The sequence below is a fragment of the Staurois parvus genome, unplaced genomic scaffold, assembly GCF_062004578.1.
Source record: "Staurois parvus isolate SC_StPar_1 unplaced genomic scaffold, SC_StPar_1.0 ptg000362l, whole genome shotgun sequence".
Taxonomy (NCBI): domain Eukaryota; kingdom Metazoa; phylum Chordata; class Amphibia; order Anura; family Ranidae; genus Staurois; species Staurois parvus.
Window position 1 is genome coordinate 11,158,836 of NW_028318158.1, and position 18,776 is coordinate 11,177,611.

At 42.5% G+C, this 18,776-nt stretch overlaps 1 protein-coding gene across 2 annotated transcripts in view; it reads right to left on the bottom strand.

Moving 5' to 3' along the window:
* LOC149456439 (EH domain-containing protein 3) overlaps positions 1 to 18,776 on the bottom strand; it is a 94,830-nt gene that overhangs the window by 34,584 nt on the left and 41,470 nt on the right. Inside the window, exon 4 of one of the 2 annotated variants that reach the window (XM_089685112.1) lies at positions 5,471 to 5,518. The exons of the other annotated variant lie outside the window; for it this stretch is intronic. Coding sequence (XP_089541238.1) covers positions 5,471 to 5,518 — 48 coding nt within the window. The remainder of the gene's footprint in view (positions 1 to 5,470; positions 5,519 to 18,776) is intronic. 2 annotated transcript variants of the gene reach the window in all.

Consider the following 18,776-nt stretch of genomic DNA (forward strand, 5'->3'; position numbering starts at 1 on the left):
CATGGATCAACGCTATGTTTGGAGGAGGAAGAACAAGGCCTATGATGAAAAGAACACCTTGCCTACTGTGAAGCATGGTGGAGGGTCAATCATGCTTTGGGGCTGTTTTGCTTCTGCAGGTACAGGGAAGCTTCAGCGTGTGCAAGGTACCATGAATTCTCTTCAGTACCAGGAGATATTGGATGGAAACGTGATGCAGTCCGTCACACACCTGAGGCTTGGGAGACGTTGGACCTTTCAACAGGACAATGATCCCAAGCATACCTCCAAGTCCACTAGAGCATGGTTGCAGAGGAAAGGCTGGAACATTTTGGAGTGGCCATCGCAGTCACCAGACTTAAATCCGATTGAGAACCTCTGGTGGGACTTAAAGAAAGCAGTTGCAGTGCGCAAGCCTAAGAATGTGACTGAACTGGAGGCCTTTGCCCATGAAGAATGGGCGAAGATACCCGTAGATCGCTGCAAGACACTTGTGTCAAGCTATGCTTCACGTTTAAAAGCTGTTATAACTGTAAAAGGATGCTGTACTAAGTACTAAGATTGAATGTCACTTGGGGGTTGAATAAAACTGATAATGCTGTGAGCACAGAAAAGACATTTGTGGTTATTTCATTATAACTGTTATGTTATATTTGTCTGACCTACAAGTGCCTCTTTAATGTAAATGTAAGCAAGATGACTGAATGATCAAAAGCAATGTCAAACTGGCCAAAACACTCAATTTCAGTGGGGGTTGAATAATTTTGGACACAACTGTATATTTGATATATTATTATGATCTTAGGGTATATCACAAAAAGGTTTTATTATTGGGTCCCTACATGTTCTACGAAAAAAAAAACTCTCCCAAGTGGAACACTTCCTATTGCAAAGATTAATGTTTCCCAGTTTTTTTAGATCTTATTGCAGGAGAGTGTGATTTTGGTGCCAACAGAACCAAGGTCCGATGGTAACAGAAAGTTTTCAGGGGTTAAAATATATAACAGAATTGACCTATAGTCTAAACTTTTTGTTTTGTTTTGGATATTGTTGAGAAGAGTTACAGTTCTTATGCTGTTTTTCTGCTCTTTGTGTGCTGTTACGGGAATTTCCTCTTTACTTTTCTGTCCTTGACACACAAAGAAGTGGAAATCTCACCAATGTAAGGGAATATTCTCTCTTAGATAGCTGCCACAGAACAAGTGTCCTCATTGGAATATTGCCTCTCACCTCCTATTCTGGTGGCAGCTGTAACATTTTTGGATTTCCCATTATTTTCTATACTTTTAACAATGATGAAACCATGCGTGAGGGTGAATCACACCAAGGGGAACACAGAATGTCAGACAGCCGTCACCAGATTAGGTGTCCCCATTGTAAAATTGCCCTTTTTCTGGTTATGGCTGCAAAATGTTACATTTCTCCATCATTTCCATACTGAAGGCAATAGAGAAAATGAATCTCCCCAGTGGGGAAACTGCAATAAAAACCTGATAGGAAATTACAGTTGAACCCCAGTCTCACCTTAAGCCTTGCACAGCTGTACAGGCTCCTTTCCTCTGAGTTACCTGCACACTGTGAGCTTCTCACTGTGTGCATTAGAAGCTGCAGCAAAAGAGATACAGCCTTTCTCATTTCCTGGCTGGAGGATGTCCAGCATCATCTTGCACTTTTCTCCCCAACTTTTCTGTGTATTTAAAATGTTATTAGCATGTTAAGGGGGGAGGGGTAGGAACTGGGCAAAATAAAGGCAGATTAAACTTTAACTTTCAACTGGCATGCAAATATTACACTCAAAGTGCAAAAAACTAACCCCCCGACGTAGACATTTTTTTTTGCAAACAGATTTAATTACAGAAAATATATAACAGAGATATGTGTCAAAATATTTTGTAAAGGGTACCTGTCAAGCACACATAAAGCAGGCAATATTTGAATGCAGACTCAATTCACAGCAAGAAAAGTGACACGACAAGCTGCAACTCAGAAGCCTAGTACAACAACTCTTATAACAAGTTGAAGAAGGAACTGAACAATTCCATCAAGATACCTTCATATGTATTTTATTTAAAATTTGTACAACTAACTAGTCTGCCAATCACAATATGGGGGAAGAAATCATTCAGTTTAACAAACTATACAAACTGAAAAATTCTTTTTCAGTCCTCTTGGATGAATGTGTTCTTATTAAGAACTCTAGTAAAAAAATATACATTTATACTTACCTATGCAGATGCAGCATTGATCTGATGCTGCATCTGTTCCCCGCCACTTCTACATCGGGAACGGAGTGATCAAAGACTGCTGATTGCTCAGTTCTCAGTCTTCAGTGAGCAGTCAGTGCCTGTCGATCACCACTCTGTGCTCTGCCCCTCCAGTGCTCACTGGAGCGCCGGGCTGTGGAGGGGGCAGGAGTGGCTGACTTAGGCTTTCATCGATGTGCTGAAAGGCTGGGCCAGCTGCTGGTCAAGCATGTGGGCAGATCCCAACATTAATGTTGGGATCCCTGCAGAGCCTGGACCAGCTCTGTGATGTCTGGATCACAGGAATGCATTCCTGTGACCTTCAGGAGAAGTATGGCCAAAAGGGCCCCGAACAATGACACACATACACACATGGAATGCCAGCACAATGGCAACTGACACTGGGGCTGGGGGGAGCACATTTGGGTTTATGCACAATGACACACTTAGACCTGAGATCCCAGAATAAAAAGTCATCGGCCTTTTTCTACAATTCTTGCACATTGCTGTTCATTTACCAGCTGTGGGTTATTAGAGGAATTTACGAATGCAACAGAATATGTTTAATCATACAGTATGTGCACAATTTAGAACAATTTAGAACATCAGTTGTAAAAAACTGCCAAGACATTTTCATTTTAATCCCATAGAACTCTTTCCTCTAGAGCCCATGAACTAAGGTCTGTTTTTATCCTGTACATTACAGATGTATCCCCTTTCTTTCTCCATAATATACACGTATTGGATGTTATGAGTCATGATATCTTAGCCATGGTTCTGTTCTAAAGGGCACACAAGGACACAGAAGGGTAAAATTTTACAAAGAGGACAACAAAACACAAACGGGGCACTTATTTTTCACAAAACAATTGACTAATTTGGATGAATTGGCATCCCCTTCCTGCAAGTCCTACCAAGCGACAGTGATTTCCTCCAGAATGGGGGAGCTGTGCCCTTTTATCTTTAGCACAGCGGTGTCATGGGGATTATTTCTTATAAAGAAAAACTTTGAAATTAGAATGACTAACTGTTTCAGCAGGGAAAGTGTCTGACGGTTGAGGCAGCAGCCTCTAGGGACTGAAGTTTTAGGAGAGCGGATCTGGAGCACAACAATGGAGGAGATTCAAAGAGAAAGTAGGAAAGCTCTACAGCTTCTTCCCACAGCTGATCTGCAGCATGGCCTTCTCTTAACCCTTGCAAGCAGTTTTACCAGTCCAGCTCTGAGATGCTTGAGTTTTTCCAGCTTTCTTCGGAAATTTGTATGTTTTTAAGGGATTTTCAAGACTAAATAGGGCCACAGAGATCAACCGCATTTTAAAACTAATTGGTTTTAAAGATGGGCTCTCAGAATGTTAAGTGGAATTTCCAAGTGTTGGCCATTGGGTTAAATCTGATAAGGACACTTCTGCTGATCACCACTTAGATTTATTTCTCTGCCCACTTTGTGATTATGATCTGACAACCCAGATGTCTGCTTGGTCATCTAACAGAAGGTGAGTAAGCAACCTCAAGGCCCATGCAGGGCAAAGTCAAAGGTTCACTTTAGGAACAGAAAGAGAAGAAAAATAACCTGGACGTCCACATAGGGAGGAGCACGTAACTCACTCTTGTCCCAGGCTCTTGTCCCAGGCCACAGTACTGGTGCTTGCTGGTAGGCTTCCAAGGCATCTAGCACTGTCAAATAGAGGTGAGGAGAAAGTCCAAGGCTGGGTACATTCCAAGTAATGACTTTGAACAAGGCTTTTTCTCTTTGCTCCTAACAGAGTAAAAGGGTAGCGAAGAGAAGGTAAGTATAAACTGCTGGTGGAGCCATCATTAAAGTGAACCCAATGCTTTGTCATTGATGGGTAAAGCACAAGTTGAATTTATATTTATTGTCCCAGTAGCCTTCAGTTTGCTCTGCCATAGCTGAAACTTGGTTAATTACCATATTACAACGTATGACATGGCAACCCAGATCTTCAACAGTAGGACACAAACCTTACCCATATTATACCAATAGCCGCTGTAGCTTATTGAGCACAAGAGTTGAAATCTACAAATATCTACTTAAATCTACAACTAAAACTGGACAAAGTAAAACTTTGCTGTCTGTTTTCAAGCCTAGACCTGACCAAAACTTGGCCCTAAATAAACCCAAGCATCTTACAGCAGGTCACCAAGGCCTATTGTATATATTCTCTCAAAAAACTGGACCTGCACAAACCCTGACACTGTCAAAGTAGTCTACTCCAGCCTTTTTCAACCAGGGTGCTCAGGCTCACTGGGGAGCCTTGAGGTTTCTTCAGGGGTGCCTTGGCAAAATTTCTAAAAATTGCCCAAAACTTGTATATAAGCCAGCGGGTGGAACAAGCCTGCCTTTTAGTTACACAAAGCCACAGTGTTTAATTGTGCACCATTACGACCTTCTAGCCTCTGGCGTCCTGACATTCAGTGCTGTCATCAGTTGATAAGGAGGATATCGGTTGCCTGCACAGCATCCTAGTTTGACCCTCCCCTGCCCCTCTCCATCAGTGCTGGGGTCACATCAGCTTAGTGATGGAGAAAAACTGAGGGAGAAGAGAAACACTAGAATACTACTCAGTACCAGTGTGCAAAAGTGTATTTGCTTTGAAAGAATAAATTGCCTCTAACATTGGGAGTCCTACATGTGTGGATGTTGCTGCGTTATATAAAACTATTAGAATAGTTTTTCACATTTTAGAATGGGGTGCTCTTTTAAAATTATGGAAAGTCTTGAGGCACCAAATTTTAGAATGGGGTGCCTCAAGACTGTCCATAATTTTAAAGGGTGCCTTGACTGAAAAAAGGCTGAGAAGCACTGGTCTACTCAACCTAGGTAAAACCAAGCTCTTCTGATCTCTGACCACGGCCTGTGACTAATCTGCATTTGGCCTAGACAAGCTTCATTTCTGCCTCATCCATTTTCTCTTGCGCCCTAGCAACAGGCAGCTTGTAGTTTAAGATTTCCTTTGCTATTACACTTGGAGAATTTTATACTGTAAATACTACATGATTTGCCAATATCATTAAATATATGATAGCAGTTATAATAATACTAGTCAAATAAAAAAAAACTTGTAAGTAACTGAATCAATGCAAAATGGGGGTTTTGCATTGCAGCGGGTGCTCGTTAGCGGTTACTGTGTTGAGGTTACATTGTCAGAGCTGTTAACAAAACAGAAGTTCATGCAAGTCAAAGCCTTATAGAAAGTTGCAAAAAGCTCTTGTGCTTTTGTTTCCAATACCTCCGTAAACGCATCGGCGTAGACCACTATATCCATTCTCCTCTCGTGCTGAACAGGAAAATAAAAAACAACAACAGAGAAAGGCATCAAGCATGCGGATAAACGTCAGCCAAAAACACGTGTTCTGTTCCCTATTAAGGCTGCTAAAAAGATAAGTAATATTGTTATAATGTTCCCTGTTTCCTGGGCAGTGTTAGGTCGCCTCTCCGCAGCTGTACAAAAGATACTGAAGAGGAAATCTGTTACATATTTCAATGTTAAATTCCAAAATTCAAGGACATTTTCAGAGTGTTTGTATATCTGACTGTTAATTTGCGAAGATAAAATACATTTTTGCCAAAGTTATTCTACAAAGAAGGTTCATAGGATACAAGATTTACATATTCAACAGGTTTCTTGGTTTAGAATGGGGAGGCACCTTGAAGAAGCATCTTTATTGCCCCCTTCTTAAAGGGTCAGTTCACCCAAAAGTGCTATTTTGGTCAAAGGTGCAGATTACTAGATTGTCAGCCATGTTTTTTTTTAAGGCATTTTTTTTTAGACTTTTTTCACATGGGTGGCAGGCTCTACTGCTCCTCTGAACACCAATCCATTGTAGATTGCTTTTTCAGAGGTGATTTAGAGATGGTTTACAGGCGTTCAGAAGGCGATACTGTCAACTTTTGAATGACTGGTTTTGTTTTTTTTTATACCCCAAAAGCCGATTTTACATTGAAGTCCCATGCCGAATGTTTAAGCATGTGGCTTTTCGCGGTCTCATTGACTGCAATGGGTGAGTTTGTCAAAGGATACCACTTGCCAAACCCTTCGTGCCAAGATAAAATGTCTGTACCGCGAACCTATTGTGTCCACCTGGGACTTTTATAGCAGTTCTAAAGGCAGGACATGTTGTACCTAAATGCATTCCCTAACAATAAGGTCAAAAATGTCCCAGTAGTTGTATCACACCCTTACACACCTATAAACTTATCTACTTAGATCCAGCGCTGTGCCGTCTGTAGCTGTGGTAGATTGTGTTCCTCTCCTCACAAGACACAGAGGCAGCAAAGGGAACCGATGGCTACTGATGCTGTCAATCAAACCTTGTAAGGAGGGAGCAGGGGGTAGGGCTGAGCTGCACTGTATGTGTTTATAGACACACACAGCCTTACTCAGCAGCGAGCCTGCAAGCGGTTACCTATGGTGGCACACACAGAAGAAAAGAAGACAAGAACGCCGACAGGAGATCCAAAAAGAGGAGGTTGGGGACCACTTCATACAACCATTGCACACGGAAGATAAGTATAATATGTCATTTTAGCCTTTACAACCATGTTACGAGTTCCTCCACCTCTATGTGTATCTCTCGGCAAAACTTTTTTTTTTTTACATTTTAGAAGGAGTGGCAAAGGGTAACATGCTTTAAAGTTTTTATTGCTGTGTCCCCACTGGGAAGACATGCTGTGTCACCCTTTGTTTGCACCACTGTTAACGAGAAAATATAGAAGGGGAAATCCAAAATTTTAAAGTTGTCCCTAGGTACAGGGAAGTTGTCCAATGGGGACATTTTGGAGACAACTGTCCCAAGTTGAGAATTGCCCTCACTTTGGCAGATTTCCTTTAACTTCCTGCTGTATCTCTGGAACAGGAAGTGAAGGGAAATTTCACCAATTGTACACAGACAGCAAAAAAATTAATTAAAAAATTACCTGACAGGTGTTTAACCCTATCCTGCACTATCCAAAACGAAAAAAAAAAATGGGGCTATGCATACCCTTTAAAGTTATTATATATTAATTTTTCTGGCTTTTTGACACTTGAATAGCCACATCCAGGTGTCAAGGTGCTTTGATCTGTGCAAGATACAATGATAGCTGAGCTGATGGGTTGTAAACAAATCCACAAGATTGCCATGATTGGCTGTTTTAGTAATCACATGATTGGTAACCAATTGGCCGGCTGCCTGATCTTTAGTTTGGGACCAGTGACATCACATTACAGCATTGGAAGTAGGAGTCTGCACTGCTCCAAATGAGAAACTACACTGATCTTTCCTCAGCATGGGACATATAAACTGTGTATATATATATATATATATATATATATATATATATATATACACATACACACACATACATATATATACACATACACACACATATATACATATATATATATATATATATATATATACTTTGCTAGGATTCCCATTTCCTAGCACAATACCAAGTATTTTCGTGAGTACTAGTGATACCTTAACTGATACTTTGCGGTGCAATTTGCGGTAATGAACTCAAAATGCACCGCAAAGATTAGCATGCGATTTGAACAGGAATGCGATCCCTGTCCAAATCGCATGCAGTTTTCTCAGTGCTCCTGTTTCTTAGCCCGAGTTCACACAGGAGCGGTACGGAAAACCTCCCTGCAGGCATCCCATGCTGTGTGTCAGGGGTAGGAGAGGAGAGAAAGCAGAATCCCTGCCGCTTTCTTTCCTCTTATTGCAGCAATGACAGTTCGGGCTAGACGGCATCTGATTGGTCAGCAGCTGACCAATGTCAGATGTGCACCAAATTCCTTTGCAAATCTAGTTGTTTTCTTGTAAAAAATGTAACAAGCATCATCACTGTGCTGTACATAGCCTATGCAGACAGAAGAGCTGTGGGAGGTGCCCAGTAGACCCCACCCACTACAGATTAGCTGCAGAAAACTACAGGAGGGGCGGAGAGTAGACCAATCCACCTGTAGAAGCAGAGAGCAGCAGTGACCGGTCTTTACTGCAAGAAGCTCCTGCACAGAGGTAAAATGTCACACTGGATTACTGCACAGATCTGGAAGAAATACACAAAGTACACCAAGATTCATTTAAGAATACACACGACTCTTGCATTTAGACAATATTTACTTATGCTGGCGTTCAGCTTTAAATATTTGCAAAATTGTTGCACATCTAGGCCTGCTGGAGGGAATATTTATACTCACACAGGATACATAAAACTCTCACCCAGGAGTCACACATTAATTCAACTGAATCCAAAGAGAAAAATGTGTTAATCTTTAAAGTTATCTGAATCCTCTGTAACAACAGTTATGAACAAGCCCTTAGGTCTTCCAATGAGAATACAAAAGGCAGACCTGCAAGTGCACTGGCATAGCCTCAATATCTACAGAGCAAAAGCAGGTAACAATCTGAGATAAAAATTGAATTGTCTAATATTGTTTAGTTTAAAGTGGGATTTTTTTCTCCTTTCGACAAACCAGAGTTTTAAAGTGTTACTAAACCCAGGACCCTGCATTCACTATATCTGGTCTCCCGCAGTATATAGAGCATGGAAATGCAATTATTTTAGTAAATATAAACTGATAAATACCTTTTCTCATCAGTAGTCAGTGCAGTCTTGTGACTTCAGCTGAGCACTGGTTAAAGCTTGTAGGAGGAGTTTTCTTTCTGCTCTAGGAGGATGCAAAACCTCTGACCCTCTGGACAGTGCTGATTGCATGTGATCAGCACAGGGCCACTCTACCAAGAAAACACAAACCTATCTAGCAATACACACTAAACTGAGCATGTGCATGTGACTACAGGTTCAGTGTGTCTTATCAGGTGGACATTTGAACAAGAGGAGGGGCAGAGAAAAACAGGACCAAACAGCCTTTTTACACAATGCAGAGTATTAACCCCTTAGGTTCCACAATGAGTATAACAAGCATGCTTTACTGCATATACAGACTGATTTTACTGTTGTGGGTTTAGTAGCCCCTTAACTAAGGCTAGCTAGGTTCACATATGTGCGGATTCAGGAACGCATGCATAATCGCGCACTCCTGACCCGCACAGAAACATGCTGCTCTTTCGCAGATGCAAGAGGTTGCCATTAATTCTTAATGACACCCCCACGCATTTGCAACCGGGCGGGTTTTTGGGCATGCTTTCCTTTTTAAAGAAAAAAAAAAAAAAGGTTGGGGACTTCTTTCTCTGAGTTTTTTGCAGGTACAGCAGCCCATTCAAATGAAAGAGCTGCTATATCCATGACATGCATGTGCAAATGCACACGCACATGTGAATCTAGAATTAACTGGTTTAGATTGGAACTATGCCCTTAAAACCAGAGATATGAAGTACATGAACAATGTTTTATTAGCTTTACAAATATATTTCGCAGACAATGAAGGTTAAAGAAAAAAGAAAAGGGTGGTTAACCTCAACAAAGCGCAGTCCTTTATACACAGCATGAAGACCCAGCATGGAGCAGAACCACAGAAAGGAGCAATGTGGTCCCTGTGCTGTACAGCTGGAGAGGGTAAACACAGCTGAGCATAGAGGGACACTTATTCATAATTCATTACCTTCTACTTAGGACACCCAACAGCAAAGGGACTGACGTAGCTTGAGAATTTTCGGCACGAGTGGAAATTTACAGTTTTTTAGCTCTGTGCGAGGTCACCATCCTAGTACAGCCCCAGGCAGCTAGTCCAGAAAATTTATAGCACAAATTCAGCTTCCTTTTCAGGGATGCAGTCAAGACCAGAAACAAAATGTAATTTTCTCTAAAACACATAAAGGATCGGCAGTGATACCCCTTTTGTTCCCTGCACTGTGGTCCAGGCACCTCTGCCAGACTGCACATCTGGGTTGTGACCCTCCTGAGACCTCTCTGCAGACTATACTGGAGTTGAAGGAGCATGTCAGGGACCATCGCGACGCATGGGTCTGCACATGCGTAGGTGTCTGTCAAGACATGTAGGCAGCAGGGCACTAGGACCCAGGCGCACCCGCCACCTATGACGGTGCTGGGCAGGCACTAGGACCTAGGCTGCGCCTGTCAGGTGCAGGGCAGGCTACTTAAACCAGCCCTGCACAGACACAAGTTGCCGTATGGTCTGATCTTTGCTCCTGTGTTCCTGCTATTTGAGATTCATTGCTGACCTTGCCTGAACCTGACCTCTGCTGACTTCTGCTGCTCTGACCCCCTGGCTAGTTTGACCTCTCTTCTGGATAATCCCCATACCTGATCTGAACTTCTGTTACTGACCCCAGCGAGTGACCTGACTATTCTTCTGCCTGCCGCCTTGTACTACGCTGATCCCACTGTTACCGACCCGGCCCGTTTGACCACGCTTACTACTCCGCCTTCCATCCATCCCGCTCGGATCCAGTCTTCCACCTCTTCACGTCAGGCTCTCTACCTGCACATACCCCTGGCGGATCTCTCTACCATGGACGGGTGTACTCAGGGGCCGCGACCTGGTTCCTGTCTGCGCCAAGCCCATCCCCACCATCAGGGGCCCTGGTGAACAAGCAGACTGGGGCTTAGACTCCGCGCCCTGGGGAATCCTGTCCTGTGGACTGCTAGAGGCCCCGCTAGGCGGTTACTAACAGAGCAGACGCACACTGATAAGATAATTTCTCTACTCCTGTCAGTATGTCCTCTGGAGCAGATTTTTTCTAATTGCTAATATACTGGCAGATTCAGACACATTTACCACCTTCACATAAAAACACATTTTATAATAATCCATAATTAACTAATTGATATTTTATCATAGCTAGCTGTCTGGAATTCAGTTCTAACTTTTACTGATGTGTAACCTTCACAGGATAGCTGTACTGGAATATTTAAAAGCGCCCTTGCAATAGCCAGCTAATATGCTGCCAATGTGTTCATATAAGTGTGCAACGGTATTAACCATTAACGTGTATTCACAACCAAAACATTTTTTGGGGGGATACAGTATGGAAGTGTTGGCAATTCGCCTTGTTTTCATTACTATATGTCCCAGCTGATGAGATTTAGCCTTTCTAGGTGACCTTGGTTGTGTCACTGGGATAGAAATACATTTCCCATTTTCTAATGGGAAATTTAAACATTTTACAGTTGTCTACAAGCAGCAGCTGAGGTGGAATCTTCTAAGGGAGCAGGGGCGGACTGACCATTTGGAAACTCGGGCACTGCCCGAGGGCCCAGGGTCAGTAGGGGGCCCCATGAGATGCCCCTGGTACCTTTTTTATAGGCTTTTTTGAGTTTGGGCAAGGACACAGGGGCCCCATGATCCTCTATTGCCCGGGGGCCCCATGAGTTATCAGTCCGCCCCTGTAAGGGAGGCACTTGTTCTTGTGACAACTCTCTTAGAGGATATTTCTCCCCACTATTTACTCTCACTTTTTGTTGTGTCTCTGGGACAGGAAGTAAGGAAAGATCTCCCCCCAAGGGGGGACATATAAACAAGAGAAACCTGACCAATGATGCTAACCATTCTATCTTCTTTTCAAAACTAAACAGAGTTTTTGTAGATACACTTTAGGTTTTACATATTAACTTTATATCTTAAGTTGCTTGTACAATATTTCGAAGGGCAGGTACACCTGTAGAAGATTGGGGAGAGGGCAGGGTCTGTGTCATACTGGCTTATAGTCATAGGCCAGTTTAACACAGACCCTGCTCCTATTCTCATCCTAGTTTATGGGCCTACCTCTCCATCACAGGACCAACCACAGGGGCAATTTGGATATTTGAAATAAGGCTTTAAAGCAGGGATGTGCAACCTGTTGATAGCGATCTATCCGTAGATCATGGGGGGCAGATGTCGGGCAGATCATGCCCCTTCCTTGCTGAGCCCCAGAACCTGGAGAGCAGCGGAGGCAACATTTACATGAACCAATCCCTTGTATTTTTCTCCTGCAGCAGCTGAAAGTCAGCTTCTCCTCCTCTCCCTCCCACTGGCATTCAGCTACTGCAGCAGGAAAATACAGAGAATTGGTTCCAGTAAATGCCGCCCCCCGCTGCCCCCCTGTCTAGGTTCCTTTTCTTTCTGCTGCCTGGGCCCCCCTCTGTGCTCCCCTGGCCCCCCCTTGCAGCGATGCTGATATCCTGTACAATAACTGCAACATTTTGGATTTTCTCTCACTTTCAGCCACAGTGATAACCATTCCCAGGACACGAAGTGAGGATGAAAATCCCCAGCAGGGACAGAAGACAATTAAAAACTACTAGTTGAACCAAGGGTCACATGGGCCGTCCTGGACACTCCCCTATTGACATAGCATAAGTAAACACAAAAGATCTATAAAAATATATAATATATATGTATAATTATTATATTATTTATACATATATATTATATATTTTTATGGATCTTTTGTGTTTACTTTTACTATGTCAATTGCCCCTGTGACGGCCCATGTGACCTCTGGTTCAACTAGTAGTGAGCATATAAAAGAGGGAGCAGACATTTGGTCAGTTGACTATGAGGAAGAGGCAAGTCCTCGAAACGCGTCAGCATATTGGATGTCTACACTCTGTCTACTACCCTTTCTTTTCTGCATGAACACAGTGAGTGATTGGTAACGATCACTCACTGTGTGCATTCATAACTGAAGCATAGTAAACTGTGTTTACTAGGCTTCACTTTGTGAATGAACAAGGAGACTATGCAGAGCTCTTCCTGGTCATTCATTCTGTGCAGCGGAGGTTGCAAAGATGGGGGGTTGAGAACTGTGTCCTAAATCTCCCCTCTCTCTCTCTCTCAAATGTGAGGTCTGTTTAGACCCTGATATTTCAGCAAAGCCCTCCAACAGGTCCACTGTCCTACTGAAAAATACACTACTCTATTGACTGACTCTATCCACTTTTAAGGTAAGTTAAGTTTATATTTTACAGTGCAATTTGTTTTATTATATTTTTCTAATGTACCCTTACTATTTAAAAACAAAAAACAGGGGTCTTAACCAATCCATCTTGCAAAAAAAACTAAAATAAAGTTAAGATTTTGCATACTTTTTATTCCTTCAAGAAAGGCACATGCTTTCACTTCACTACTGACAGCATGCAGGCAATCTACAGCAGCGGCATCTCAGCAAAAGAAGCACAATTACACAGCAAGCTGAAGTTATCCTGTAAAAGATTTATAACTTTTAGATCATTTGCAGCCCGTGCTCCTTGGAGAGAAGGATTCTGCTTCCAACAAAGACATCAATCTTTTTTTCACAAGGTTTCCACATGATTTCCATCCTGGCTGAATTATGAACTGTGAAAACCAACATCCTGACTACAATAAAGTCAAAGTGAGAGATAAAAATCGGAAAGTGTGCTTCCATTATGGGAAAAGTCATGACAACACACAAAGGGTTTATTTTTCATGGAGGTTCCTAAAAAATAAAAAGGTGGAGAAAAAAGATGCCTTCTAGAGAAGTTCTTGTGAACAGACAATAGTAGGAGGTGGCAGGAAGATGTTCCTGTCTATTTCAGAAAAAGCACATTGCGCTAAAATGTATTCTTTGAAGAAACATTCCTGCATGTGTCTTTTTGGATTATTTTTAGAAGCACTTTTCGGAAGAAAACTGTATCAAAAATGGAGGCTCTATTCAGTGGCTTAGTTGTTAATAGAATTTGTTGCCATTTAACCCCCCCCCCCTTACCCTAATCAGACCTAATTAACCAATTCTTCCCCTTCTCTCCATAACTGCTGATTTTTTTTCTAACAATAAGTATTAACCTTTTTTTCCTTCTTTTGTAATTGGAACATTTATAAAAAGTATAATTATACATATATACAGTATATATATATATATATATATATATATATATATATATATATATATATATATATATATATATACACACACACACACAGTATACTATATTATACAATTATAAAAAGTAAGAAACTTTATGTACAGTAACAATATATTATTGAAATACTGATAAAAATGTAATAAAGTGTGTGTTTTTTACAGTTCTTTTCCTTTTTGTCTATGGATTGCATAAGAAATGAAAACAATTTTGGAAGACAATGCCCTCCCCTCCCAAAAAAAAAATTACTTTGTTATTTTAAGTAATCACAAAGTTATAGCTGACTATAGATCCATAGCAGAGATGTAAAAACTGCGTTGGTCCACAGGGAGTATACAGATATAAGGTCTGAACTATGGAAGTTAAAGTTCCCTTTTTAGCGGTGTATCCTGCTGCAGGGCAGTGAAAGTTCTCCATTTAGAGGATGAAGTGAATCTGTGGCTAATCAGCCTTCTGATCTCAGTTTCCAGTTTCAGGTGACCGGTCCCAGGAATGTGGACAGGGGGTATTGTGTGAGGCTTGCAGCTCTTCTAGAAAATTTTTACTAGGCTTCCAGGACACTGAAGAATGTTTCGTCCCTGTAAATATTTATGCGTAATCCACAAGAAAGGGAAAATGAGGTAACGTGGTGCCGCCAAATCCACACAAGCATCTAACGCAGACCTGTCACTTATAGGATGTGTGAACTTTAATACGGGCTTCACGTAAAAGGGAATCTGTCAGAAAAAATATGGATGTTTTCTTTGCTGAAGTGAACCAGAAAAAGTATTCAACTACAGAGGTTGATATTCTAGTAGACCCAGAGATTTGCCTTTTTCATAGTACTAAGCTTTCAGTTAGTACAATAAACCAGATTCTTTGTATTTTTTATTTGAATGCAGCAAAGGGACTGATACTCAAGTATTGGAGGAGACAGAAGGTGCCGAAAATAAAGGACTGGGTGGATAGGGTGGATCAAATATGTAAATTGGAGGAACTTTATCATTTGAATGAAGATAAGATGGAGAGTCACCATACAAGATGGAACAAATGGAAATAATTCAAAAAGTCAAGGCTAGCCTTAGAGGTTATAGGGGATTAACATAGAATAATATACCTTCTAGAGAAGTTCTTGTGAACAGACAATATTAGGAGGTGGCAGGAAGATGTTCCTGTCTATTTCAGAAAAAGCACATTGCGCTAAAATGTATTCTTTGAAGAAACATTCCTGCATGTGTCTTTTTGGATTATTTTTAGAAGCACTTTTCGGAAGAAAACTGTAGCAAAAATGGAGGCTTTATTCAGTGGCTTAGTTGTTAATAGAATTTGTTGCCATTTAACCCCCCCCCCCCCCTTACCCTAATCAGACCTAATTAACCAATTCTTCCCCTTCTCTCCATAACTGCTGATATTTTTTCTAACAATAAGTATTAACCTTTTTTTCCTTCTTTTGTAATTGGAACATTTATAAAAAGTATAATTATATATATATATATATACACACACACACAGTATACTATATTATACAATTATAAAAAGTAAGAAACTCTATGTACAGTAACAATATATTTTTGAAACACTGATAAAAATGTAAAAAAGTGTGTGTTTTTTACAGTTCTATTCCTTTTTGTCTATGGATTGCATAAGAAATTAAAGCAATTTTGGAAGACAATGCCCCCCCCCCCCCCCCAAAAAAAAAAAAAATTTTTTTTTTTCAAGTAATCACAAAGTTATAGCGGACTATAGATCCATAGCAGAGATGTAAAAACTGCGTTGGTCCACAGGGAGTATACAGATATAAGGTCTGAACTATGGAAGTTAAAGTTCCCTTTTTAGCGGTGTATCCTGCTGCAGGGCAGTGAAAGTTCTCCATTTAGAGGATGAAGTGAATCTGTGGCAGCCTTCTGATCTCAGTTTCCAGTTTCAGGTGACCGGTCCCAGGAATGTGGACAGGGGGTATTGTGTGAGGTATTGTGGTGCCGCCAAATCCACACAAGCATCTAACGCAGGCCTGTCACTTATAGGATGTGTGAACTTTATTACGGGCTTCACGTAAAAGGGAACCTGTCAGAAAAAATATGGATGTTTTCTTTGCTGAAGTGAACCAGAAAAAGTAGCTTTCAGTTAGTACAATAAACCAGATTCTTTGTATCTTTTATTTGAATGCAGAAAAGGGACTGATACCCAAATATTGGAGGAGACAGGAGGTGCCGAAAATAAAGGGCTGGGTGGATAGGGTGGATCAAATATGTAAATTGGAGGAACTTTATCATTTGAATGAAGATAAGATGGAGAGTTACCATACAAGATGGAACAAATGGGAAGAATTCAAAAAGTCAAGGCTAGCCTTAGAGGTTATAGGGGATTAACATAGAATAATATGGAAACATATATTGTTCATTTATAGGGATTACGATCTCCAGAAATAAACAGGAAAATGCAGAGCAGAAGGGGTTTGGGATTGGATAGGGGGGGGGGGGGGGAGGGATAAAACGATAAAAGTTTTGACAATATGCTAAGGTTTTAATGAGTATGTTTGTATAACTTGTTTATCTGAAAAATTAATAAATATTTAAATTTAAAAAAAAAAAGAAGAAAGTATTGAACAAGTGAAGTTTTGGGCTACACAGTGGGGGAGATTTACTAAAATTGGAGCTCTCAGAATATGGTGCAGCTGTGCATGGGAGCGAATCAGCTTCCAACTTCAGCTTGTTCAATTAAGCTTTGACAATAAAACCTGGAAGCTGATTGGCTTCTATGCAGAGATGCACCAGATTTGACACTTTTAGTTTTTAGTAAATAACCCCCATGTGTATACTAATGTACTAATATTAGGCCTAAGAATACAAAACCTTAATTTCTGCAGTTGAATAGATTTCAAACAAGGATAACACGTATTTAAAAAAAAATGCAGCTACTATCAACAATTACAATCAGACGGTTAAAAGAAAGATCTTCATCCTTGTATTAAAGCTTTGTTGGATTGAGCCTTAAGGAACAGTTTTCTCTTAGAGACTCCACTACATTGAGTTCTCAGGTATGTGTCACATTCACCTCCTCCCCAGTCCAGTGTGGGGTTTCCTCTCTGCACATAGTTTTCAGCACATCCCTGTTCTGCTTGTAGTGTGGGCATTGCAGCCAATTAGCAAACAGGTGCTGCTTTATATGGCAGAGCAATGCATCACTATGTCTAAGCCAAGCCCCTCACTGTGCTTCCAGAGACTTACCTACATTTTGAGGTTTGTCCCTCTATGTATCTCCAGAGTTCCAGTGTTCTCTCCAGTCCACTAGCCTTCAACTGAACCCCAGTGCCTCCAGCATGCCTTCATGTCTCCAGAGCACTCCTGTGCCTCCAGTTTGCCTCTGTGTCTCCAATGCACCCCTGTGATTTCAGCATATCTTGTATTCTGCGTCAAAATGTGACTCCTGTAACTCCAGTGCATCTGCAGATGATCTGTGATACTTAAGCCTCCAGTACACCTTGCATCCTGTGTCATCATATGACCCCTGTGATCAAACGCACACAGAGCATCCTGTGACCCCTGTGACTCCAGTGTACTTTGCATCCTGTGTCATCCTGTGACCCCTGAGACTGCAGTGTATCTGGCATCCTATGTGCATCCTGTCACCTCTGTGACTCCCAGTTCATCCTGTCACACCTAACACTCCAGTGCCTTCTGAGACTGCTGACACTCCAGTGCTTCCCGAGACTACTGACACTCCAGTGCTTCCCGAGACTACTGACACTCCAGTGCTTCCCGAGACTGCTGACACTCCAGTGCTTCCCGAGACTGCTGACACTCCAGTGCTTCCCGAGACCCCTGACTTGCCAGTGCTTCCCGAGACCCCTGACTCGCCAGTGCTTCCCGAGACCCCTGACTCGCCAGTGCTTCCCGAGACCCCTGACTCGCCAGTGCTTCCCGAGACCCCTGACACGCCAGTGCTTCCCGAGACCCCTGACACGCCAGTGCTTCCCGAGACCCCTGACACTCCAGTGCCTCCCGAGACCCCTGACACTCCAGTGCCTCCCGAGACCCCTGACACTCCAGTGCCTCCCGAGACTCCTGACACTCCAGTGCCTCCCGAGACCCCTGACACGCCAGTGCTTCCCGAGACCCCTGACACTCCAGTGCCTCCCGAGACCCCTGACACTCCAGTGCCTCCCGAGACCCCTGACACTCCAGTGCCTCCCGAGACCCCTGACACTCCAGTGCCTCCCGAGACCCCTGACACTCCAGTGCCTCCCGAGACTCCTGACACTCCAGTGCCTCCCGAGACCCCTGACACTCCAGTGCCTCCCGAGACCCCTGACACTCCAGTGCCTCCCGAGACCCCTGACACTCCGGTGCCTAACGAGACCCTTGTGACTCCAGAGCATGCGAGTCCCCTGTGATTTCAGTGCACCTGATACTCCAGTGCCTCCCGAGACCCCTGACACTCCAGTGCCTCCCGAGACCCCTGACACTCCAGTGCCTCCTGAGACCCCTGACACTCCAGTGCCTCCCGAGACCCCTGACACTCCAGTGCCTCCCGAGACCCCTGACACTCCAGTGCCTCCCGAGACCCCTGACACTCCAGTGCCTCCCGAGACCCCTGACACTCCAGTGCCTCCCGAGACCCCTGACACTTCAGTGCCTAACGAGACCCTTGTGACTCCAGTGCATGCAAGTCCCCTGTGATTTCAGTGCACCTTGGGTGTCTTGTGTCGTCCAGGGACTCCTTGTGCACACTGTGTGCTTCTGTGACATCTCTACATACACTCAAGTATGATCCAGCAGTCA